The sequence below is a fragment of the Bos javanicus genome, chromosome 17 (genome assembly GCF_032452875.1).
Source record: "Bos javanicus breed banteng chromosome 17, ARS-OSU_banteng_1.0, whole genome shotgun sequence".
Classification (NCBI taxonomy): Eukaryota; Metazoa; Chordata; class Mammalia; order Artiodactyla; family Bovidae; genus Bos; species Bos javanicus.
Window position 1 is genome coordinate 6601088 of NC_083884.1, and position 26870 is coordinate 6627957.

The window sequence follows — 26870 nt, forward strand, 5'->3', positions numbered from 1 at the left end:
CTCCTCTGTCCATGGAGTTCTCTAGGCAAGAATCCTGGAGTGGGTAGCCACACCCTCCTCCAGGGGATTTTCCTGACCCAGGGATCAAACCGTACGTCTCCTGCATTGCAGGCAGATCCTGTACCACTGAGCCACTCGGGAAGCCTGTCAGTGGCGCAGGGTTTTCCTAAAACTCTAGGCTGATGTGCCTGGGGACCAAAACTAGAGAGGTCCGGTCAGGCTGACTCTGTCTCTCTGGTAGGGATCGGCCTTCTGGAACTGGTCCTGGAGCCGGACATGTCCTGTGGAGAAGAGGCGGCCACAGCTGTCAGGGAGCTGCAGCTGATTCTTCAGGCCTTGGGGACCAGCCAGGCGAACATGGCAGGTAAAAGCCGCAGAAGAAGCTCGCTCCTCTCCCCCTTCTTCCTGTCTGCTTCTGCGCTCTCTCCTCACTGGAGTGTATCCTCTACATTTGCTACAGTGGGATTGTATGTATCCTTTCTCAGCCTTTTCTCCCTCAGGGTGTTTTCTCCCCCTTAGAATTCCCATGGATTCTTTTCTGAGCCCCTGACCAAAAATAAACGCACAAACAGCAGCCCTACAGAGGCAACTGAGCCCAAGTGTGAGATTAGAAGTTGAGGGACCAGAGGCGGCGTCCTGCTTCTTGCATCAGGATGCTGTGAGAATTAATAAAACGATGTGTTTGAACAGCTGCATCAGCCTCAGAGAGAAGACAGCGTATTTATGCAGAGTAGCCCTTACTTGTGAGTTCTGTGTGGGCAGCGCTTCGTTGCCAGTTGATGCTTTTCCTTTGGGTCTTTTTCTTTTCTGCCTTTTATACGAAGTTTTCATCCAGGTAAAACTGAAGCCAGATTGTATCAACTGCAAACCAAGACTGTGATTTCACAAAACTTTAACTGAGATAAAGTTAAATGCATTTATAATTTAAACTATATTTCTTAGATATACACAATAGAAATGTAATAGGGAGCTAAACAGAAGAAACTGTGCAAATTTGGGATCAAGGAAACTATACATTTTAAGTGTTTGCCGATTGGATATAAAGGTCACAAGTTTCAGTCAGTTTCTTTATTGCCCCTCCTGTCACTGCTCTGCCCATCCTTATATCCCCATGCTCGTCTCTTCTGTGGTTTCCCCCTATTTCCTGTTCCCAGGGTCTTTTAAAAAACTGCCACTCACAGAGCACTCCCTGACAGTGTAGAGAAAGGGAGCAAGTTCTTCGTCTGCAATGGGTTAATCCACTGCTCTGTACATTGGTGTGTTAGTCTAGAGATTTTTCAGAGAAACAGAATAAATATGTGTATGTGTGTGTGAGAGAGAGAGATATAAAGAGATTAACTATAAGGAATTAGCTCATGTGATTGTGGAGGCTGAGATGTCATAAGATTTACAGTCAGCAAGCAGCAGGAGAGCCAATAGTATTATAGTTCCAGCTTGAGACTGAAGGCCTGAGAATCAGGACAACCAAGGGTGTACGTTCCAATCGGAGCCAGAGTCCAAGGCAAGACTGCTATCCCAGCTCCAAGGCAGTCATGCAGAGACAGCAGATTTCCCCTGATGCTGAAAACTCAGCCTCTGCACCAGTGCTAAATCAAATCTCAGAGAAAGAGTTTTGGGTGAAATAGAAAAGAATAGCTTGATTTTTTTTTTGCCAGGCAAACAGGTGAAACTGTGTGATTCAGACTGGGACTTGTGCCCACAACCTGGCTGTAACCCTGACTGCAACTTGAACCGATGCAGCCAGGGACTGAAAATCTGGCGAAAACCCACAGTGTTCCAACTAAGATCACACACCTTGTTTTAGGACTTAATGAAGGTTACCTGTTCTTAGTCACTCAATCGTGTCTGACTCTTTGTGACCCCATGGATTGCAGCCTGCCAGGCTCCTCTGTCAACAGGGATTCTCCAGGCAAGAATACTGAAGCGGGTTGCCATGCCCTCCTCCAGGGGATCTTCCCAACCCAGGGTTTGAACCCAGGTCTCCCACATTGCAGGCAGATTCTTTACCGTCTGAGCCACCAGGAAAGCCCAATAAAGATTAAGGTTTAGGTTCTTGATATCTCATTGCAGAAAGAATTCCATGAGAGATAAATTGATAGGTGAGAAGTGGATTTATTTAGAGAGAAACACATTCCACAGACAGGCTGTAGACCATTCATGAGGTGAAAGGGGCCTTGAAATATGGTATAGTTAGCTTTTATGAGCTGGGTAGTTTCACAGGCTAATGATTGGGAGGATTATTCCAACTGTTTGGGGAAGGGATGGAGATTTCCAGGAATTGGGGCACCGCTCACGTTTTGGTCTTTGATGATCAGCCTGGGGACTGTCGTGGCACCTGTGGTTGTGTAGTTTAGCTCGCTCATGTGTTACAGTGAGCATACACTGAGGCTCAGGGTCCAGGGGAAGTCAACTTGCCCACCATCTTGGACCCATTTGGTTCTAATCAGTTTATGTTGACTTCTCAGGCTATGTCACTCTTTCAAGGGTTCTACCCCCCTGTTTCAGGTGGATCCGTGCCCCTCAACACTGTGTGTCCCAACCTGGGAGGATTTGGTGAAGAGTTTTACACCAGTGATTGAAAGGTGGGGTTGCTGACAAGAAGCTGGGTGTGTGCAGGGCCTTGCTCCTTTAATCTAGCCTCAGGTGATCTGCTGATGAGCTTCTGTGGTTCTCAAGGTTATCAATCTCATCATGTGGATCACAGCCTTGTCTGACTCAATGAAACTATGAGCCATGCACTGTAGGGCTGCCCAAGATGGACAGGTCATAGTGGAGAGTTCTGACAGAATGTGGTCCACTGGAGAAGGAAATGGTAAACCACTTCAGTATTCCTGCCTTGAGAACCCCATGAACAGTATGAAAAGGCAAAAGATAGGACACTAAAAGATGAACTCTGCCAGTTGGTAGTTGCCCAATATGCTACTGGAGATCAGTGGAGAAATAACTCCAGAAAGAATGAAGAGATGGAACCAAAGCAAAAACAACACCCACTTGTGGATTGACTGGTGATAGAAGCAAGGTCCGATGCTGTAAAGAGCAATACTGCATAAGAACCCGGAATGCTAAGTCCGTGAATCAAGGCAAATTGGAAGTGGTCAAACAGGAGATGGCAAGAGTGAACATTGACATTCTAAGAATTAGTGAACTAAGATGGACTGGAATGGGTGAATATAATTCAGATAACCATTATATCTACTACTGTGGGCAAGAATCCCTTAGAAGAAATGGAGTAGCCATCATAGTCAACAAAACAGTCCAAAATGCAGTAATTGCATGCAGTCTCAAAACCGACAGAATGATCTTTGTTCATCTCCAAGGCAAACCATTCAATATCACGGTAATCCAAGTCTATGCACCAACCAGTAATGCTGAAGAAGCTGAAGTTGAACGGTTCTATGAAGACCTACAAGACCTTCTAGAATTAACACCCAAAAAAGATGTCCTTTTCATTGTAGGGGACTGGAATGCAAAAGTAGGAAGTCAGGAAACACCTGGAGTAACAGGCTATTTTGGCCTTGGAGTACAGAATGAAGCAGAGCAAAGGCTAATAGAGTTCTGCCAAGAGAACGCACTGGTCATAGCAAACACCCTCTTCCAACAACACAAGAGAAGACTCTACACATGGACATCACCAGATGGTCAACACCAAAATCAGATTGATTATATCCTTTGCAGCCAAAGATGGAGAAGGTGTATACGGTAAGCAAAACAAGACTTGGAGCTGACTGTGACTCAAATCATGAACTTCTTATTACCAAATTCAGACTTGAATTGAAGAAAGTAGGGAAAATCACTAGAGCATTCAGGTATGACCTAAATCAAATCCTTTATGACTGTATGGTGGAAGTGAGACATAGATTTAAGGGAATAGATCTGATAGACAGAGTGCCTGATGAACTATAGACAGAGATTCCTAACATTGTACAGGAGACAGGGATCAAGACCATTCCCAAGAAAAAGAAATGCAAAAAAGCAAAATGGCTATCTGAGGAGGCTTTACAAATAGCTGAGAAAACAAGGGAAGCCAAAAGCAAAGGAGGAAAGGAAAGATATTCCCATTTGAATGCAGAGTCCCAAAGAATAGCAGAGAGAGATAAGAAAGCCTTCCTCAGTGATCAGTGCAGAGAAATAGAGGGTAACAATAGAATGGGAAAGGCTAGAGATCTCTTCAAGAAAATTAGAGATACCAAGGGAACATTTCATGCAAAGATGGGCTCAGTAAAGGACAGAAATGGTAGGGACCTAACAGAAGCAGAAGATATTAAGAAGAGATGGCAGGAATACACAGAACTGTACAAAAAAGATCTTCGTGACCCAAATAATCACAATGGTGTGGTCACTCACCTAGAGCCAGGGCTCCTGGAATGTGAAGTCGAGTGGGCCTTAGAAAGCATCACTACAAACAAAGCTAGTGGAGGTGATGGAATTCCAGTTGAGCTCTTTCAAATCCTGAAAGATAATGCTGTGAAAGTGCTGCACTCAATATGCCAGCAAATTTGGAAAACTTCAGCAGTGGCCACAGGACTGGAAAAGGTCAGTTTTCATTCCAATCCCAAAGAAAGGCAATGCCAAAGAATGCTCAAACTACCGCACAATTGCACTCATCTCACACGCTAGTAAAGTAATGCTCAAAATTCTCCAAACCAGGCTTCAGCAGTATGTGAACAGTGAATTTCCAGGTGTTCATGCTGGATTTAGAAAAGGCAGAGGAACCAGAGATCAAATTGCCAACATCCACTGGATCATTGAAAAAAAAAGTGAGTTCCAGAAAAACATCTATTTCTGCTTTATTGACTATGCCAAAGCCTTTGACTGTGTGGATCACAACAAACTGTGGGAAATTCTGAAAGAGATGGGAATACCAGACCACCTGACCGGCCTTTTGAGAAACCTATATGCAGGTCAGGAAGCAACAGTTAGAACTGGACCTGGAACAGCAGACTGGTTCCAAATAGGAAAAGGAATACGTCAAGGGTGTATATTGTCACCCTGCTTATTTAACTTCTATGCAGAGTACATCATGAGAAACACTGGGCTGTAGGAAACACAAGCTGCAATCAAGATTGCTGGGAGAAATATCAATAACCTCAGATAGGCAGATGACACCACGTTTATGGCAGAAAGTGAAGAAGGACTAAAGAGCCTCTTGATGAAAGTTAAAGAGGAGAGTGAAAAAATTGGCTTAAAGCTCAACATTTAGAAAACAGATCATGGCATCTGATCCTGTCACTTCATGGCAAATAGATGGAGAAACAGTGTAAACAGTGGCAAACTTTATTTTTTCGGGCTCCAAAATCACTGCAGATGATGACTGCAGCCATTATATAAAATGATACTCCCTGGAAGAAAAGTCATGACCAACCTAGACAGCATATTAAAAAGCAGAGACATTATTTTGCCAACAAAGGTCCGTCTAGTCAAGGCTATGGTTTTTCCAGTATGGATGTGAGAATTGGACTATAAAGAAAGCTGAGCACCGAAGAATTGATGCTTTTGAACTGTGGTGTTGGAGAATACTCTTGAGAGTCCCTTGGACTGCAAGGCTATCAAACCAGTCCATCCTAAAGGAAATCAGTCCTGAATGTACATTGGAAGGACTGATGCTGAAGCTGAAACTCCAGTACTTTGGCCACCTCATGCGAAGAGTTGACTCATTGGAAAAGACTCTGATGCTGGGAGGGATTGGGGGCAGGAGGAGAAGGGGACGACAGAGGATGCGATGGCTGGATGGCATCACTGACTCCATGGACATGAGTCTGAGTGAACTCCAGGAGCTGGTGATGGACAGGGAGGCCTGGTGTGCTTCGATTCATGGGGTTGCGCGACTGATCTGATCTGATCTGATCTGATCTTAGTTCTTATAAAGAGCTTGTTGTGTGAATCTCCTGGGGCGGGACCAGGACCCCGCCCCAGGCCTGCACTAGTGTTTCTTGCCTGCCCCTCCCTTGTCTATGCATCTCCTTCCTTCCCTGATTAGCAACTGTTTGAATCTGCCCTTTGGAACTCAGGGAAGGTCGCAGAGGCTGGAGTCTGTTCCCTACAAGCAAGAAATGGGGGACACAGAAAGGCTTCGTTGTCCAGGAGCCCCATAGCATCTTCCTTGGTTTCACCCCCACTGGGCCCTTTGTTCTTGTTTTCAGTGGATTGAATAAAGCCCACCCTCATGGGCAGGTAGTCTGCTTTACTCACTATCAGTTCAAATGTAAATCTCCTTTAGAAACACCCTAAGGACACATCCAAAATAACATTTAATCAAATATCCAGGCTCCCCTTGGCTCAGTCCTGTTCACACAAACAATTAGCCATCTCAGGTAGTCACAAGAGGTGCCATTAAGTACTATTGACGCAGGTGATCCATCTGCTTGTTAGATTATAATACCATTTATTGACCATTTTGTCACATTTATTTGCATGTTACAAAGGGACTTAAGAAGCTGTAACGTCATCTTTGTCACATAGGACATTTTATGGGCAACAAATTGTAACATCAAAGCCATGGTTTGGGTTGAATCTGGAGACAGAACTTGCTGATTTGCTGTCTTCTTTAAGCTACAGGCTGGACAAACAGAGCCACAGGAGTTTGAGTGGCGTAAAGGTTAGCTGCCTGCAAGTCTGTGTGTAGAAAAGAGGGTCTGTGTTAGAATAAGAGACCTCTCCATGCTAGATTTATGACTCCTGCTGCCTTTTTACACATAGAACAGAAATAAAGTATGGGCAGGCTGAATGGTTATCCATTTTTGCACTATTGCTGTTAAAAAATTCTTTTTATTTTTCCATTCTTTTTCAAAATAACTGTGGTTCGTACCAAACCTATGGAATAATAAACAGACCTTTTTATTTTTCCATTCTTTTTCAAAATAACTGTGGTTCCTACCAAACCTGTGGAATAATAAACAGACCACCTGTTAGCTGAGAAATAGTTCCATCAGGTCCTTGCCAAGAGATAAACCAGAGCAGCAAGAACTCATCAGGCGGTGACGGCAGAGAGGGTTTATTAAATCTCATTCGTCATGATGCTTTTTGTTGCTTCTAAATACGAATCCAACACGGTTGCCCCCGGCACAGCGCAGCGTGTATGAGAGAGTCCTGAGTGCTGTGGGGAGCGAAGGTCCGCCTGGGGTCTGCAGGGGTCCCGCTGTTGGTGCCCTCAGCTCTGTCAGCCCAGCCCCCTTGCTCGTCCTTATGTCCCCCCACTGCAGGGCACTGCGTCACCAGTGGAGACAGGTCTCGGAACCGAGGGCCACCCCGGAGGGCGCCAGTGGACCCCCACGTGCTTTTGCAGTAAAGCTTCAGTTGCTCCGGGCTATGATTCAGTGAGTTCCCGATAGTTTTGCTAATGAGCGTGGGCTGGCTCGGCCTGGGTTCCAGAAGTCATTTCCTTCTCAGTGGCCATTACTGTTGAGATCCTCGGAGCAGTCTGCTGAGGGGAGCATGTACCCAAGTCGATACACTGAATGTTTCCAAGGCCGTACTACCTGCTGTTTAAACATGCTCATCTGTTCAGAAAGCGTTCTTTAAAATTAATTTTTCTTCACATTTAAATCCCATTACTTTCCCCAGAGACTGTTACTACTGTGCCTGTTGTACATGAGGAGTGGAGGCTTACAGGTTGGGTGGTGTGGCCAGGGCACACAGGAAGTGACTGAGCTGGGATCGGAGCCCCTCCTGTTTAAGCACTGCGTGCCCCTGCTTCCTGGTGCCAGCCGCGACAGGGTGGCCAAACAGCCTGGAGACCTGGGGTAGCAGAGTAGGTGCTTTAGACACCACGGCCCCAGACCTGGGGTGGAGTCCTGTCCTGTGCTTCCAGCTATAGAAGCTGGGTGAGGTGTTTGACTTCTCCGAGCCTCCCTTTCTACACTTGTAAAACCAGTTGCTATATATATACAGAAAGAGAAAGGAAGAAACCCAAGAGGAGAGGAAGTCATCCGCGTATCAGATAAGAGTTGGGCAGCAGAGTGGGCTGAGCGAGCCAGCAACAGCCTTGTGGGAGGAAGCCTGGAACTCCGTTTGGGGACTGTCAAGTATGAATCGCCTCAAGGACATCTAAGTGGCTTTGTCATTAATGCTGTATTGTAGGGAGTGAATGTGATAATATACACAAAACATATCACAAGTCTTGACAAATAGCCTGTGCTCATTAAATGTTATGTGCTTATTAATACTAATAAGTAGTATTACGTTTACAGAAATACCACTCATTGTAGATAAATAAGCTATATGAAATATTTTCAGTAAAGTTGGGTCACACTATTTTATCTTACTTTTTGTCAAACCCTGTTATCTGCGTTCTGGAGAGTAAACCAGAAATGAATGACCAGAATGAGACGGCTTAACAGACCTTCACTAAATCCTCAGGCTGCTGCTGTTGACTGAAGCCGTTTTCTGCCCTGGTGTTGTATTTCTCGTGTGTGGATGTGTTTGGGGGGAAAAATAGCACGTAACTGCACCGTATCATTGTGCTCAGTGGTGGGGTTTTTCATTTGGCTGTTACACATGTCTGCTCCTAGAGGGTGGAAATTGAGCTTGATAATGTCCTCATGAAGGCCCTCCCCTGGTGTTGCAGAATGCGTTGAAGCCAACCTGGCTGGTGAGGCTTTTGTGGACCTGAGGCAATTTCACTTAATTTGTTTAAAAGGTATTTCGTCTTCACTGGGTAAAACGCCTTTTGTGCGTGTTGGGCACTGTATTTGAGTCCAGGCAAGTGAACGCTTTCAACACTGCAGGACACTAAATGAGTCCCCTCAGACATCTGCAGAGCGTGATCTTCCCTGGGAGACACTGAAACTCGTGCTTTTGTTCCTCTTCCAAATTAAAAGTCTAAATTGTGAGAGATGGTTTTATTTTAAAAGCAAGTGAGGTCCTATTCAAGGTTCTCAGAGCTCAAAAAAAGTTCTCTCCCAAATACTGAAATGGGGTTGGGCAGAGCTCAGCATACTTGGCAAGTTTTCCTTTGAGCTGAATGGGCCTTTCAGATGATTCAGTAGATTAGTCCTGTTCAGACAGAACTTTAGAACTTGTCAGGAACCTACTGTGAGACCAGTCTGCTTACTGATTTCTCAGGCAAGTACCAGGGTGTGAACTCCTTGAGCAGTTACCTTGTGCCAGAGTCAGCTCTAGGTTCTGAATAGAGCAGTGAGGAAGAGAGTACATATTCACGAGACAGACACATACATTAACAAATAAGACGAAGTAGTTTAATAGTTACAGTGGTAAGTGGGGCTTCCCGGGTGGTGCAGTGGTAAAGCATCCACCTGCCGGTACAGGAGACATAAGAGATGAGGGTTCAATCCCTGGGTCGGGAAGATCCCCTGGAAGAGGAGGGCATGACAGCCCACTTCAGTCTTCTTGTCTGAAAAGCCCCACGGACAGAGGAGCTTGGCGGGCTCTTACAGTCCATAGGGTTGCAAAGAGCTGGACACGACCAAAGCGACTTAGCTCATGGCACGTAGTGAGAAGTGCATTAAGGAAGCACAGAAGGTACCGTGATAAAGGATACCGTTGGAAGGCGAGGACCTCAGGAGAACGCTCCAAGGCTTCATACAGCGTCAGCTAGAGGGTGAGCACCCAGCCAGGATCCCAGGCCACGTCCTGGAAGTGAGGGAAAGTGTAGAATGTGCCTGCAGGTATTAACACCAGCAGTGCAGGGAGAGTGCCAGGAGCAGGGGGCTGTGCCTCAGGTAAGACTGAAAAGGTCAGAGGGCTAAACACAGTGATAAGACCAAGATAAGTTTGGATTTCATTCCACAGTGGGAGGTCACAGAAGGGTTTTAAGCTGCTGAAAGACAAAGTCAGATGAATGTTTTAGGAAACCACTGTGGGTGCTCTGGACCACGGGTTTCAGCAGGATACGAGTAGAAGCAGAGCCCGGGTAAGAAGCCTTCCCAGTAGTTCAGTGGAGGTGATGCTGGTGTGGGCAGAGCTGGTGTTCGTGAGGATGGACAGGTCAAGATAGGTGGCTTCGAGGGGGTTTTTAGAAACAACAGGATTGGTTAACAGGCTGATGTAGAAGGCAAGAGGCAGGAAGAGGTCACGCTTGAGGCACAAGGTGGTGGCGCCGTTTGTCATCACCAGGAGGCTGAGGACAAAGATAGCTCTGCGGATGGGGAGATCCTTCAGTTGGGGAAACTGACACGCCCCGACCGCCCCCGCGGGGAGCTGAAGGATACGTCAGAGGTCAGAGCAGGGGTCTGGGCTGAAGTGAGAAGTCTAGGGATTGTCAGAGCAGCGGTGGTATTTAAAGCCACACTCCTTTACAGAGAGCGCACAAGGATGGGAACAGATGATAGAGACGTGGAAACGAGCTCAGGAGCCCGGAGGAGACCTAGAGAGTGATGGTGCCAGCTGCTGAGAGCGGTTGGCAGGTTACGTGCTGCTGGTGTATCTAGCGAGGTGAAGGCGCAGCATGTCCGGTGTCCGTGTGTCCGAGGGATTCGACGGCCAGGGCCTGTTGGTGACTTTGGCAAGGTGTTTTTGGGGAGATGGGGGCAGAAGCCAGGCTGACAGGTTCAGGAGTGACTGAAGGGTGAGATCATGGAGACTGTGTGTCAGCAAGCAAACAGTATTTGTTTGAGAGGATTTGCTGAAAAGGAAAGCAGAGACTAGCCGGATGATGGACAGAGAATTGCGTTCAAGGGAGCAGGTCTTCAGGTTCTGTTTTTAGTGAAAAATACTGTTGCATACGTATACATACAGGGGCCATGAGGAAGAAAATTAACAACTGGTATGGAGAGAGGAGAGAACTGAAGGAATGGTGTCCTTGGAAGGAAAGAGGGGTGGGGATTCTACACTTGGGCCCCATTCTCAAAGGCCTTCTCTCTGGTCTTAAAGATAAGATGAATTCCGAATAGGCTGCGGTCCTGAGCGTGTATTCCGGTAACTCGGAGGAGCACCAGTAGAGGTGGGGAAGAGAAAGTCCCACTCGTGTGGGACCTTGAAGGCTGAGCCGAGGTTCAAGGAGGGACAATACCAGTGATGACCAGGGCACGTGGGGACCAGCGGCAGGCAGGGAGTGAGCGGTGGAAAGCGCTGGGGCGCGGTGGCCAAGGCCAGGGGAGGGCTGGTGAGTGCTGGGTGGAGGTGGGACACCGGTGGGAGCCAGCTGTGCACGTGGTCCAGCGCTGATGGATGCTGCAGTCCTGTGGGAGGACACGGCCAGAACGGAGGGAGGGGGTGGCTGGACGAGGAGGGGTCGCCGCTCCGACGGCAGGGTGGGATGCCAGGGTGGGATGTGAGCCCTCAGGCAGGGAAGGCAGCGGGGTGGGGGGGGGATGCCGAGGTAGGGGTCGGCTGCCAGGGACGTTTGTGGGAGGAGCTGACAGGATGTAGTCAGAGGACTAAGCAGGGTCCCCATAGAGAGTCTGATGGTATCAGAAGTCACTGGGGATTCTTGAGGCTCAAGGAAGCACACAGTGTCCACAGGGGCTAAGAGGTTTTTGGAGAAATGGGAGAAGTAATAGAGACACAGAGTCATTTCTGGGCTAAAAGGTGGCTTTTCCCTGCCTGTCAGCATGGGTGGCCCTTGGGGAGCGGCAGAGTGGGAATGGTAGAGAGCCCTTACAAGGGTCTCTTTCTCTAGGCGTGGAATTTATTCATGCTATTTTATTATTTTAATATGCTTTTACTTTTATGAAACCTTAGAAAAGAAATTTCTTTTCTTAACTCATCAGCACATTCAGGTTTGACAGATCCTTTTTAAGTTTAAAGACTTGCCTAAGAAAAAAATCCAGCGTTTTGTCCGTTTTTGTTCTGTTTTAAATATTGTAAATAAAACTAGAGAATAGAGAATTCTAGCTTTACTTTGCAGGGTGTGAAATGTGTTGATTTCTTCTCTTTGTCTCTTTTCCTCTTGGGATTTTGCTTCCCTTGCCTCCTCAAGAGCCTGTTAGTCATCTCACAAACTACCTATTTCCTTAGGGGTGACTGCTTCCAAAGTGGGCGGGGATGGAGGCAGGGTTCAGGGTCAAAGAAAGTTCTCCTAGAGTGAAGGCTGCTGTCTCTGGTCCCCACCCCCCACCCCCCACAGCACTGTCTGCTGTGGCAAACCCCTACAGCCGTCAGAAAGGATTCAAGTCCTGTTTGCAAAAGAAAGAAATTATTACAGTACCTGGAAGAAGGAGGAGGGAAAAAAGCCCACGTTTCTGGCTTGTGCCCTTGAGCTGTAAATTCTCAAGGACTCTCTTATAAATCTCCTGGAATCGCTGTTGGAAATCCACATTTCCTCAGAGAGCAGTGTAGGGCTATCACATAACAATTTCTGAGGCCTTCCCCCTAACCCAGCTCTGACACTTTGAAAAAAACTTCAGAATAAAACTTCAGAGTAAACCTCCATTTTAACAGTGTTGTTTTTCTTATTTGGCACAAAAGAAATTAGATTTCCCCAGATGGTATATCCAGAATTTCTTCTGTCTTCTACCTGTGTACAAGTGCACAGAAATATCCCTGCACACGTGCACACACATCCCGCAGATGCCTTAGGACTGTCAGTCTTGTAAGTGGGCAGAAGTACCAGCCGTGAACTTCAGGACCAACCTTACCTCCTTTGAGTGTGTGTGTGCGTGTGTGTGTGCGTGTGCACGCTCAGTTGTGTCCGACTCTTTGTGACCCCATGGACTGTAGCTCACCAGGGCTCCTCTGTCCATGGGATTCTCCAGGCAGGAATACTGGAGCGGGTTGCCATTTCCTATTCCAGGGGATCTTCCCGACCCAAGGATTGAACCCATGTCTCGTCTCCTGCATTGGCAGGCAGATTCTTCACCACTGACACCATGGACATCAGCTAGAGTCAGATATTGCTTGCACTCTCTTGCCTTAAAAAGACCACATTCCCTCAGAGAATTTCTAAAGAGTTGTCTTTTTTTCTCTCCTTCCAGAGGGCCAGTTAAGAGTGGATGCCAATATATCTGTGCATCGCCCTGGGGAGCCTTTAGGCATTCGAACCGAAGTGAAGAATCTCAACAGTGCCCGATTTTTGGCCAAAGCTATAGGTGAATGTCAGCTGTTACTCCTCATATACTTCTTTGTAGCAGCAACTTAATGACTTACACCCACCCAACTTAATGACTTACATGGTAACATCTCAGCTTCAGGGTTTTGTGGGTTGGGTGGTTTTCTGCTGGTCCTGCCTCGGCTCTTTCATTTGACTTTGGGGAGCCGGCACTCTGCTGAGATAAAGAGTCCAAGAGGACCTTACACGCTGGGGCCTTGGTGCCAGACATCTGCTGGGCTTCTTTACCCATGTGGGCTTTCTGCTTTCTGCTTAGCCCAGCTTTCTTATTTGGCAGAGGTGGCGTCCTAGGAGGATGAAGGCAGATCCCTCAAGTCGTCTTCAGTCTTTAGTTCTAGAATTTGCACAACATTTCTTCCAGTACATTCCATTCAAAACAGGTTCAAGGGAAGGGGGAGGAAATAGACTTCACCTCTATGGGAGGATTTGCAAAATTCTGTAACTCTGTTTTTCCATGTACCACAACCAGTCTGAACTGTATAACGTTGTATTTGTTATAGATTAGCCACAATTTGACCTAATTGGTCATTGTGTTTTTCTGCTTTTAACTGTTTTAACTAACAAATTGCTTGAAAGTGTTAGTCACTCAGTCATGTCCGACTCTTTGCTACCCTGTGGACTGTAGCCTGCCAGGCTCCTGTGTCCATAGAATTTTCTAGGCAAGAATACTGGAGTGGGTTGCCATTCCCTTCTCCAGGGGATCTTCCTAACCCAGGGATTGAACCTGGGTCTCCTGCACTGCACATGGATTCTTTACCAGCTGAGCCACCAGAGAATAGGTTGCCTAGGCCTGTGTAATCAAGTAGTGATCTTACTGGAGCACATGCTGTGGATCTCTCAGTGTGGACAGATGTATGCTAGTAATAAAAGAGAAGAACTGCGCAAGCTCAGCAGCTGGAGTGGTCCATGGAAGATGATCACTGTGAATGTGAGGGGCTGACATCTCAGAAGGATGACAGTACTCTTTAAAAGCAAAGGTGTCTAAGAGGAAGAGACACAGAAGGGAGGACGTGGAGGTGGAGGTTAAGGTGCATCCTTCAAGGTGCACAGAGCAGGGGCTGGATGAAAGTGGCGTCCCAGCCCAGAGGTTCACCAAAGGTTCAGTAGGATGCTGAGTGTTAGAAGGAGGACAGGTTTTCTAGTCTTGGATAACACTTTTTATCCTGAACCTGAAATAATCAACCAGCCTTAATGAAGACACTGTGACTCTATACATTTTCAGGAAAAAGGCATTAACATGGTCAAGGGCCTCAGATACACAGCTGTATCAGTAACCTCAGATATGAAGATGACACTACCATTATGGCAGAAAGTGAAGAGCCTGTGGATGAAAGTGAAAGAGGAGTGAAAAAGCAGGCTTAAAATTCAACATTCAAAAAGTGAAGCTCATGGCATCCAGTCCCACCACTTCATGGCAAAGAGATGGGGAAAAAATGGAAACAGTGAAATACTTTATTTTCTTTGGCTCCAAAATCACTGCAGATGGGGACTGCAGCCATGAAATTAAAAGACGCTTGCTCCTTGGAAGTAAAGCTATGACCAACCTAGACAGCATATTGAAAAGCAGAGACATTACTTTGCCAACAAAGGTCCATCTAGTCAAAGCTGTGCCTTTTCCAGTAGTCATGTATGGATGTGAGAATTGGACTATAAAGAAAGCTGAGTACTGAAGAATTGATGCTTTTGAACTGTGGTGTTAGAGAAGACTCTTGAGAGTCCCTTGGACAGCAAGGAGATCAAACCAGTCCATCCTCAAGGAAATCAAGCCTGAATATTCATTGGAAGGCCTGATGCTAAAGCTGAAACTCCAATACTTTGACCACCTGATGTGAAGAACTGACTCATTGGGAAAGACCCTGATGCTGGGAAAGATTGACGGCAGGAGGAGAAGAGGACGGCAGAGGATGAGATGGTTGGATGGCATCACCGACTCGATGGACATGAGTTTGAGCAAGCTCCAGGAGCTGGTGATGAACAGGGAAGCCCAGTGTGCTGCAGCCCATGGGGTCACAAAGAGTCGGACACGACTGAGGGACTGAACTGAACTGATGGTCAAGGGGATGACATATAGGATGTATAGGGGAAGCTTCCCGCATAAAGACGGCTAATGAGGGTGGACTCTTCTGCTTGTGAGAGGAGATACTGTCCGTGTATCTGAGGCTGCGAAAGGTCTGGGCCAGGAGAAACCCTTCCAGCTCAGGTTGGTGAAGGTAAAGCTTGGAACGAACCGAAAAAAGTTCCACTTCGCCTTGTAGATGAGTGTCCTGGAGCTCATTATTGTAAGAGGTGGTGATTGGAACTTAAACAAGCCACAAGATTTTAGGTAGATTCATCCCAGATGAATTTGAAGGCTTTGGCTGCCCCTAGCCTTCTGTTGTCCTATGAAGTATCCTGTGGAGCGGCAGTCGGAGACAGAACTCTACCTGTGGTCGGGCTGGGGCTGGAAGAACCTGAGCTTTCCTGTTACAGGCTTAAGTCCCCAAGCCTGTAATTTTTCCACCCAAATTTTCTCCTTACATCAGACCTTTTAGCCATCCTCTTGGGGTTTGTTGCTTTTTGTCAGCTCAGATAAGAGTCAGGATTTGGGTGAGGGCAAGAGGAGTACGTTTTAGTGGGGAGTTAAGGAGGGACGGGGAGAAGGCAATGGCACCCCACTCCAGTACTCTTGCCTGGAAAATCCCATGGACGGAGGAGCCTGGTGGGCTGCAGTCCATGGGGTCACTAAGAGTCGGACATGACTGAGTGACTTCACGTTCACTTTTCACTTTCATGCATTGGAGAAGGAAATGGCAACTCACTCCAGTGTTCTTGCCTGGAGAATCCCAGGGACGGGGGAGCCTGGTGGGCTGCCGTCTATGGGGTCGCACAGAGTCAGACACGACTGAAGCGACTTAGCAGCAGCAGCAGCAAGGAGGGAGGGAAAGCTTAGGTTCTTTTCATACAGAAGCGTGGCAGCTGAGGCTGTGTTCCGCTAACCACTGCTGCCTTGCTCCGTGGTGAGGGAGCAAGGCGTAGAGCAGTGGCTCTTCATCATTGGGGGCCATAGATCCCTTTGAATATACAGTGGACGTTCTGGATCATTTCTCCAAAATCTGTGCCTAGGCACACAGCCACATTTGTATATAATCCCAGGAGATACCAGAACCCCCTGAATCCTGCCCATGGGTCCTGGGATAAACACTCTTTGATAAGCAAGGTCCTAGACCTGGAGTCGCTTGTCCTCAGCATTGGCCCTAGCCCTTCTGCCAAGCTGTGTGCTTGTGTTCTGTACTGGGTCACGTTAATTGCTCTAAACCTGGGTTTGCTCAAAAAGTGAGAGAGCAGAGCTTCCTAAAAGACCCTTCCACCAATGTTATTCTGTGATGGCAGCAAGAAGAAGAAATACAGCATCTATGGAAAGAATAATTATAAACAACTCCCTTGATTATTTTTTGACCTAAAGATTGAAAGAGTTCCAATTATTGCTTAACTGGATAAAGGAATCAAATATGACACTAAACTATTTTTTTTTAGACTATGAAATTCAGAGGCAAATCAATGAACTTGAGAATGGAGGTGAAATTCTGAATGAAACTCGCTCGTTTGATTTCAAGCTTGGGTAAGTTTGCATGACAGCATCTTGAATACAGGTCAGTGGGGCTCCGCAGACCAGCCGTATCACCATGAAGAAGGTACCTAGTTTCTCTGCAGTCTGGTTTCCTCATTAGGAAAGTGCCATGCCCCACAGGATGTGATACACCATCCAGGGCTGGTGACAGATTTCACTTGACTGAACAGACTTGGAGTCTTAGATCCTGGCCCCTCCCTGGATTCCAACTTACCTCTTTTGTGCCAAGAATTTTGACTTCCTTAAATTCTGTCAGACCTGCCGGTTTCAGCTTAGAAGTGGAAGAAAGCTTGGAGCTGGCTGTAGAGATGTGTTTATCTGTTCAGATATCTCTGAGTCTTAACTTTCTGATTCTTTGTTCCCCGGTGGCTCAGACAGTAAAGAGTCTGCCTGCAATGCAGGAGACCTGGGTTCAGTCCCTGGGTCAGAAACATGCCCTGGAGTAATGGCACCCCACTCCAGTACTCTTGCCTGGAAAATCCCATGGACGGAGGGGCCTGATGGGCTACAGTCCATGTGGTCGCTAGGAGTCAGACACGACTGAGTGACTTCACTTTCACTTTCCACTTTCATGCATTGGAGAAGGAAATGGCAACCCACTCCAGTGTTCTTGCCTGGAGAATCCCAGGGACAGGGGAGCCTGGTGGGCTGCCGTCTATGGGGTCGCACAGAGTCGGACATGACTGAAGCGACTTAGCAGCAGCAGCAGCAGGGGAAAGGTTTCAAAATCCTGGAGTTTGAGCTGGTTAAATGTTGGAAACATTGAAGCAGTTTCTTTTTCTTTTTTTGAATTATCATGCTACACATGTGTCTTTCTTTAATATCATTTCTGCCGCATATTCAGGAAAGTGTCTCCCACAGACGGCAGAGGAGCTTGAGTCCCCTGGTTCCCCTGTTGGTAGTGAACCCCTGTCTGCATACACACCAGCCTTTGCTGCAGTGCTTTTTAAAATGTTCTCTCGTTTAACTGTCACAGGTGCACCGTGCCGATGAGAGACAAAGAAGGAAAACAAGACTACAGGTGGTTACTCCTCTTGTCAGAAAACTGTTCTCTGTTTGGCTGGTATTCCAGGCCCACTTTCAGACCAACACAGTGACCCTGGGTGGCCTTTAGGAAGCACTTTCTGCTGTCGTCATTGCACAGTGGGAGATCCAGGGTTCCTGGTTTATGTGTGTACTGAGAGGAAGAGTATTTTGATTTGGGAGCCTTGGAGACCTTATTTGACAGGATTCAACGGTTGGAAAACACTTAGGCGCTCACCTCGTTAGAGTTGTCATAACTGAGCTGAGAGGATGGCCGTTGAGGGGGGACCCAGGCTGTTCTCATGCTTACTTTCAGTGACAAATTCAGTAACGCAAGGACTGTAAGAAGGTAGAAAAAAGAGCTGTATATGCTAATGCCAGTTCCCGTCACATCTCAGGTAATACCGTTTAACAAGTTAGACTTACTATGAGATCCAGAAATAAAGCAAATGAGAAGAATAGCTTTGAGGACTTCCCTGGTGGTGTCCAGTGGCTAAGATCTAACCTTCCTGTGCGGGGAGGAGGAAACATCGAAACAATGATCCCCTGATTGGCGAACCAAGATCCCATGTGCCTCAACAGCCAAGAAACATAAAGCAGAAGCAATATTTTAACAATTTCAATAAAGATTTTAATGTTGCACATTAAAACAAAGAAAGGAATAGCTTAGGGTAAATTGAGCCTCTTATTTCTTCCCCTGTTTATCAGACTGCAAAAGTGAAAAGTCTAAGCAACAAAGTGGTAGAGGTTGGCACTTGGCCTTGTGAAGTGCAGAAAGATATGAGAGTAGCCATTGCTGTCGATGAGGAACAAATAGAGCATCGTGATTTAGGAAGGAAGCAGCTCATAAACCCTAAGAGTGGCCGTCACCTCAAGGACGCCCCTCGTGCATCTGTCTCAGTCACCCTTGCTCTCATTACAGTGACCTCTCTGGGTTCAGTCTGTTCTTCCCAAGAAACTCCTTTGTTTTCCCGTGTGGCCCCCGCTGCGTTGGTGCTGCTGTCTCGCTGAGCATGGTTCTGGCTTTCAGCAGAGTCGGTGGCTTCAGGTTGCTCCCCCAGGTTAATAGATGAGGTTTGGGCAGCCTCCCTTTGCTTTCCTCTTGCCTTCAGAAGTCAGGCTGATTCATAGCACAGATTTGGCATTGAGGTGACAGGTTGCTTGCATTTCTGATGTATCACCTGGGAGCCACCATTTATTCTGCGTAACCCTGCTTCTGCATAAGCCCTCTGACAAGTATGGGCAGAGGGAAAGATGTTAGATGCTAGAATAGACAAAAGGGAAGGACACCTTAGTTTGACAAGAGCTGATGCAGTGACGTAGCGTCCGCATTTTTTTTAATTGACTTTTTTATTGCAGTTTTAGTTTTCCAGCAGAATTGAGTGGAAATTAGAGTTCCCATATACTTCTTGTTGTATGCTATATACCCCCTCCCCGCCCCGACACACACACACACCCCACACACACACACACACACACACACACACGGGTTTCCTCTTATAACATCTTGTATTAATGTGTAATGTGGTAAATTTGTTACAATTGATGAACCAGTATGACACCTTCCTAGTCACTGAAGTCCATAGTTTACCTTAGGGTTCACCCTCATGTCGTCTGTTCTCTGGGTTGAGCAGACGTGTGATGACGTGTGTGCACAGTTACAGTGTCACACAGGATGGTTTCACTGCCCTGAAACCCCACTGTGCTCCCCTGTTCATCCCTCCCTCTCCTACCTTCTGCATTTTATTGGGTTGGGCCAAAAGTTCTTTTGGGTTCTTCCATCAGATGTTATGGGAAAACCTGAACAAACTTTTTGGCCAACCCAATATTTCGCAAAGTCCATTTATTTATTCCAGTTCTCAAGAAAGAAGGTTTCCATTTCATAAAAACTGCTAAAAATACTGAAAATCTTAGTGGGTGAAGTCATCTTTCTTCCTAAGAAGTAAGTTGCTCTTATTTGGCTCTTTTTTCCAGTCTGTGTCTTGTTGTGAATATGCACTTATGCCGGGGCGGCATCAGTCCTGTGCCCCACGCCCTTTTCACACAGTGCTCGTTTATGAGCACAGAGAGCACTGGATGTGGTGGTTTTGACCTTACATTTGTACAAGGACTAGTTCCTGGAAAAGCAGGAGACTTGATGTGGGACTTCAAAAAATATTTGTAGCACAGCATCTGTAGACAGACTTTCACACTGACTGTAGGTTTGTCTCTTCCAACTCAACCCGGTACGGAGAGTCAGGCCGTCTCCTCTCTGCACCCAGGTTCATGCCGGAGCCCAACCTGCCCCCGCTGCTGCTCTACGACTCAGGGTCCCTCCCCTCCGGCGCAGACCCGCAGCAGGTGATCAACATCGACCAGCTGCGGGAGCGGCTCCCCGAGCTGCCCCGCGTGACCCGCCAGAGGCTCGTGCAACAGTACGGGATGCTGCCCGAGCACAGCTGCGTCCTGCTGGTAGGTCCTCTCCAGAGGCTGCGGTCGGCCCACTGGGCGGGTGGGGGGCTCCGGGTTGAGTGCGACAGCTGCAGTGTGCCCAGAATCAGGCGCGCTCACCTTCCTCACCAGCCTCGAGGGTGGATACGCCTCTGAAGACCCACGAGGTGGGCTCCTCTCAGTCATTTCTTGTGTGTGGACTTGCAGAGCTGCTCACAGCAGCCATGGAGGCTTCTTGAGGACAGTCCGGATGTTCCAGATGGCTGTTCACTTGTCTCTGTGCAGGACAAAAGGAAATCAGTATATAGGCTTTCTGGATGTCTGGCGGTGTTGAACTGTGCCAGGGTCTGGCAGGAAGTTGGGTTCTCACAAAGCAGACAGTTGTTTTACCGACTGTAGAAGAAACGTTTATTCCACACGAAATGCTGCAAACTCTGACTAAACGCCTCGGTCCTTGGAGGATACCTCTGAAGGGGCCATTAAGAACCTGACACTGTGGAGATGTGCTCAGGGATTTTCCATCCTGTCTAGGGCTGCGGGGCTCTGCGGTTCCGTGGGTCACGGCCACATTAAAGTGGCCCGGCACCGGTGAGAGTGGCGTGGCATCACAGTTGTCTTCTGCTTGTCTGTCAGGGAGGCTGTGCGGAGTTTCTCCACGGCGTCTCCCAGGGACAGGCTGTCTGCTGCACTCATCGCGTGGAGCACGGAATCTCTGGGAAGTCTGGGCTGTTGCATTGTGATTGAGCGGTAGCTGCAGGGATGTTAGGATATTCATATTTGTGTGTGTATTTATACACTTAAGTGACAGAACCCTGCCATTTCTGGTACGTGGTAGACGAGCAAATGCTTATTGAATGAATGAGTCTCTGTTTTATCATCCCTAAATCAGCTCATTTGAAAAGAATCAGAGAGTATAGGAAACTCAGTTTTGTCAGATCGACCTGGAGAAAACACATGTGTGCCAAGAGTCTTAGGTCAGTAGGCGTGTGTATGAGACTCACAGGCAGCCTTGTTCACCGCGTCAGACACGGTAGGTTCTTCTCTCACACTGCAGGCCAGGCGGCTTGCCGCCTCCCATGGGCTGCTGCTGTATCTTGCCCACACCTCTGTGGCGACTGTGTCGGTGTATTCTAATTCTTTATTACTTGGTGTGTTTTGTTCCGGCAAGGACTGTCTCATCCGCTCGCCATGTTACTCGGTGCCGGTCAGCACTGCTGAACGCCAGGCCTGGGTGTGAACCAGCGAGCCGCTTGCTCAGAACACCTTTTAACCTGAAACTTCTTAGAATTCACACACTGTTCCCAAGTTGATTTAACAAACCCAAATTTTAGTCTCACACACCTTCTCCACCATCTTGAATTTCCAGCCCACTTGAAATCAACTTCAGACTGAACGCTGAATGCTAAATTCTAGTCCTGCATTTTGTAATGTATTTGCCAAATTCTGTAAGGATGAGAGAGGGCACAAACGGAGGCCTCTCAGCCCCAGAGATAGTGTTCACCTCCAGCAAGTTCTCTGAAGCAGACACATGTTCATGTCTATGTCCCAGGCTCCACTTCTGTGTCCTTCAAGCGCCTCAGCCGCAGAGGCCTTGGAGAAATGTTTACGGAGGGTGGCAAGTGAGTGAGTTTCTGGTTTTTTCATAGTTTAAGGCCCTGTTTTGTTGTTGTTTGTTGTTATTAAGTCACTAAGTCGTGTCCAGCTCTTTGTGACCACATGGGCAGCATGCTAGGCTCCTTTGTCCTCCACTGTCTCCCAGAGTTTGTGCAGATTCATGGCCACTGAGTTGGTGATCCTATCTGACCATTTCATCCTCTGCCACCCTCTTCTCCTTTTGCCTGAGTCTTTCCCGTCATCAGGGGCTTTTCCACTGAGTTGGCTCCTGGCTTCAGTCATGTCTGACTCTTTGTGACCCCATGGACTGCAGCATGCCAGGCCTCCCTGTCCATCACCAACTCTTAGAGCTTACTTAAACTCATGTCCATTGAGTCTGTGATACCATCCAACCATCTCATCCTCTGTGGTCCCCTTCTCCTCCCACCTTTGATCTTTTCCAGCATCAGGGTCTTTTCTAGTGAGTCAGTTCTTCACATCAGGTGGTCAAATTATTGGAGCTTCAGCATCAGTCCTTCCAATGAATATTCAGGACTGATTTCCTTTAGGATGGACTGGTTTGATCTCCTTGACTCTCAAGAGTCTTCTCCAGCACCACAGTTCAAAAGCATCAGTTTTTTGGTGCTCAGCCTTCTTTATCTCACATCCACACATGACTACTGGAAAAACCATAGCTTTGACTATATGGACTTTTGTCGGCAAAGTGATGTCTCTGCTTTTTAATACCCTGTTTTGGTTTATGATACCTTTCCTTCCAAGGAGCAAGTGTCTTTTAATTTCATGGCTGCAGTCACTGTCCACAATGATTTTTGGAGCCCACGAAAATAAAATCTGTCACTGCCTCTACGTTTTCCCCTTCTATTTGCCATGAAGTGATGGGACCAGATTCTATGATCTTAGTTTTTTGAATGTTGAGTTTCACATCAGCTTTTTCACTCTCCTCTTTCACCCTCATCAAGAGGCTCTTTAGTTCCTCTTCATTTTCTGTCATTAGAGTGAGCTTCCAGATGTATAAGCCCTGATTATAGAAACTTATTTTTGTCTATTCACTTCAGCACTTTTATTAGCATCTCTATGCAGCAGGTACTGAGACGGGGACAGAGACACTTGTTTGATTTGTTTTCTTTGCTTTCCAAGAACATGTACATCTGACACCTGAGCTGACAGCCCCAGAGCAGATTGCAGCAGATAGTAGATGTATGACGCAGGCCAGGAGCCCGGAGGAGGCAGTGATAGCCTTGATGGGACAAGTGGGGAGCACTCTCGAGGAGGTGCTGGCTTTTAAGCCAGTTTTATAAGAGCTTTATTTATTTATTTATTTTTTGATATATTAAAACTGTGCTTATTTTTGTAGCTTGCAGATAATGTATTAGGTGATTCATTTTGCAGTATGTGTTTTTTTTTTTAATGGCTAATACTTGAAATTTTCAAGACAAATGAGAAGAGAACTAGTAATACGGAAGGAGGATGATTCAGATGATTTCTTTTCCTGAAATCAGGCACCCTGAGCTCTTGATGACTTAGTAATCATTGGAAGCCGAGTTACTCATAACATACCCGAAAGCGGTATGTTCATGTTTTTTTCCTGACTTCCTCAGAAACACAACAGATTGCCGAGAAGGGCAGATGCACCAATCTAATGAACCATCTTTCAATTTAAAGAGTGCCTGGGAGTATTCATTAAATCAGTAGTGTGGTGGAGGTGTGCTCTGCAGAGCTCTGACTCCACGCTCCTGCCTTTGGGTCACTGATTAAATTAAACATTAAGCATACAGTCCTTACTGGTAACGCAATCCTTTACCCATGAATGGTAAAAAAAAAAAAAAAAGAAAAACAACTTCAGAGCTTAACTGTTATCTTTAATTTTTTTTTAATTGAAGTAGAGTTGATATACAATGTTATTTAAGTTACATAGGTACAATATAGTGATTGACGGTTTCTCAAGGGTATTCCGTCTGTCGTTGCTGTAATAGTGGCTGTCTTCCCTGTGTTATACAGCTCTGCCCTTGTCGCTGTACTGTGTGGTGAGCACTGAATTGTGTGGTAATAATTTCTCCTTGGCATTTACAAAACTCTAATATAGTCTGTCTTAGCATCCACCACAAAGTCTGGCGCACAGCAGGCATCGGCGAACAGATGGACAGATGAGTGGATGAATGGGATTCTGTCACAGTACTCACGAAGCCCTGGGGAAAGCAGTGTTCCTGATAAAGCGTCCCTGTTTCCCAAAGTCAGGTATATAAAGCACCCTTTTGACAGCCCAGCAAATCAGGGTGGTACCTGTGTTGCCGAGCTTGGCGGGGAGAAGCCTGGGGTTTCCGCCTCAGTCAGGCCATGCGCCGTGACCGTGTCCCTGCCTCCTAAAGAACTTGTTTCTTCAGGACCTTGGAATCAAGCGTGCATTCTCATGTCACCTCTTAAGCCCGCCTGATAATGCCCTCCCACCGTAGCCTGTGTGAGTGTTTCTTCCTCATGAAGTGTATCATGTCGCATCTGGAGCTTCAGCCTAGTGAGCTCCCCTTTTTTTCCTCTCTGTGTCAGACTCCCAGATTTCTGACCTCATTTGTCAGGAGTAAGGAATGGACGTATGGAGGGTAAGGTCGAGTCATTAGGATTCTAGGGGAATGAGAGGTCCTAGTAGCATAGCGAGTCCTTCTCTGAGTCAGTGTGTCCAGGAGTAACTGTGAGAACGGTCATATATGCAGGTGCGGTTTTTTTAGCAGATGATAAAAGGTGATTTCTGTGGGGATGTCTCTTCCTAAACCCTGCTTTGCTGAACAGGGAATCCAGATGAGTTGTCATTGGCCCCATAGGCGGCTCAGGGTCAGTCGAGGCCGATAGCTAACAGCGGGTTCTGTGGCTCACAGTGGACCACTTTCTAATCCAGTCCGTCCTCCCAGCACCCCCTGCGGTGGTGCCGTCCGTCTCCCCGTTTTTCTGGTGAGGAAGCGCCACCTCTGAGGTTGAGAGTGAGCCACTGAGTGACTCCGTCAGGCCTGAGGGGAGCTGACTCCAGGGCCCGGGCGCTCCGCTTCTGAGCTCCTGCCTGCTTGGACAGAAGTGGGCCCCAAGGCCCGCTGAGAGTCCTGTTTCAAGCTCATTGCTGTTTTGAGTCACGGAATAGAGAAAACAGTTGTTTACTTGTGTGGGTATTAGTACTTTATCCAGCCCCACTGAGGCTTTGTGAAACAAAGTCATAGAATGTCAGTCCATTTAAACCTTTTTCCCACCCCTCTCGGTTTTTAAGATGCCAGCCTGCCCTATAAATAAACATAAGTGCTGTCTGCTAAATTTAGTGAAAATCAGGCAACTCCAGTGGAAAGCAGAAATTTTGTTCATTTTCCAAGTAGAAAGAAAAGCAATGTAAGCTCTCCCACAGTTCTGTTTATTTTGTTTCTTAGACTTTGTGCCTTAGCTACTTGTCCCAATCTGACGGAACATTTGAGAAGGGCCTCCACCTAGTGTATGGGGTTTGTGGGACAGTTTTGCCTGATGCAGTTGCTGAGAACGCATCTGAGCTCTCTGGTGGCAGATTTCGGTGTCCTCTGCTGTGAGAGATTTCAGTGGAGGAATGGGCCTAGCAGCCCCAGTTCAGCGTCTCCTGAGAGCCTGCTGTACTCACCACAGTGCCCTGTGTGTGCGCTCAGCCGTGTCCCGACTGTTTGCGACCCCGTAGACTGTAGCCCGCCAGACTTCTCTGCCCGTGGGATTTTCCCAGCAAGAATACTGGAGTGGGTTGCCATTTCCTCCTCCAGTAACCTGCTGTTTTCAGATGTAAGAGTTTCATCTTTTCTGTGTTATGTTTAACTCTCTTGAGTAGCCCTACAGGAAAGATTAACACACTGAGACAGATGCTTTTTCTTTTTTAATATAGTTGATTTACAATGTTCTGCTCACTTCTGTACAGCAAAGTGACTGTCACTTTGACAAAGTTGTACACATGTATACCTTCTTTTTCATATTCTTTTCCATTAAGATTTATCCCAGGACATTGACTCTAGCACCCTGTGCTGTTCCTTCAGCAGGGCCTTGTCGTCCGTCCGTTCTGTGTGTGATAGTTGTCGTCTGCTGACCCAGACGCCCAGTCCATCCCTCCCCAGCTCCCTCCTCCCCTTCGGCAACCACATGTCAAGACAGACACTCTTGACTCCAGATCTCACCTCTGATGGTTGCGGGCCAGGGGGGCACTGAGAATGTTCCTGAAGCTGTTCCTTCCCCAAAGGAAAGAGGAGGGGAATGGGACACTCGGCCCCAAAGATGGCAGGCACAGTAGTGCCTTCACCGAGCCTAAATACCTGCCTGCAGCCAAGCAGACAACCAGGAACATGCTGCTCCCAGGGAAAGGGCAGCAGACAGCTGCTGACACATTCAGAGCCTCATAGGGCAGAGCTTTGGGGACAGCCTACTCGAGGCCCAGGGAGACTGTAGGGAGATACAACTGTGACCCTCCAAGTCAGTGACTTCTGCCGCCTCGAGTCTGTCTGTCTGTGTGCAGTCTCAAGATGCGTGGTTTATTTGAACAACTTCCTTGCCCAGCCAGTTAGTCCCCATTTAAAGCCATAGTCTTTTGTTTTTGGTGTCATGGGAAAGGGTAAGTGTCTCCAAGAACAGAGAGACAGGAGATATCATGACGAAGGCTGGTTGTCAGATGGATTGTTTTCTGAGTTTTGCTCGGGGTCTCCTGTTAGCTTGAAATGGCCTGGTTTTCTGTCTGGATGAATTGCCTATAAAATAATTTCCCATGACAAATATCTGTATATCCCATAGGTAATACTACTTTAAAGCTAATAACTAAAAGAGCATCTGCAACCTTATTGACTAGTTTTAGACCGCCCAGACTTAGAAGACTCACCGTCGGACCACAGCTGAAGGAAAATCCATTTGGTCAACATTGTCGCTCGGCATTTTTGAGCTCCATGCAATTTTCAGAATTGATTTTATTCTTCATTTTATGAAATCACATCCAGTGCTTGCCAACTTAAGGGTGCTTTCACACTCTGTGCACAGAAAAAATAACCGATATTTTGTTCCGGTCAAGTCGAATCAAAAGACACGTCTTCCAACTTGACTCCTGCAAAACCCACAGTTATTTCATTCATTTCAAGTGCAGGCACCAAGGGGCTTTCAGAGGTGGGATCCACCAGGCGCAGAGCTATCTGAGCGCCCGGCTTGGGGACTGTCAGGGGCTCTGTC

General features: G+C 47.1%; 1 protein-coding gene across 2 annotated transcripts in view; it reads left to right on the top strand.

Moving 5' to 3' along the window:
• GATB (glutamyl-tRNA amidotransferase subunit B) overlaps positions 1-26870 on the top strand; it is a 101704-nt gene that overhangs the window by 47423 nt on the left and 27411 nt on the right. Inside the window, exons 5-9 of one of the 2 annotated variants that reach the window (XM_061383991.1) lie at positions 242-364; positions 12870-12983; positions 16517-16601; positions 17587-17631; positions 19895-20084. In XM_061383991.1, coding sequence (XP_061239975.1) covers positions 242-364; positions 12870-12983; positions 16517-16601; positions 17587-17631; positions 19895-20084 — 557 coding nt within the window. The remainder of the gene's footprint in view (positions 1-241; positions 365-12869; positions 12984-16516; positions 16602-17586; positions 17632-19894; positions 20085-26870) is intronic. The other variant, XM_061383992.1, reaches the window with a different exon arrangement.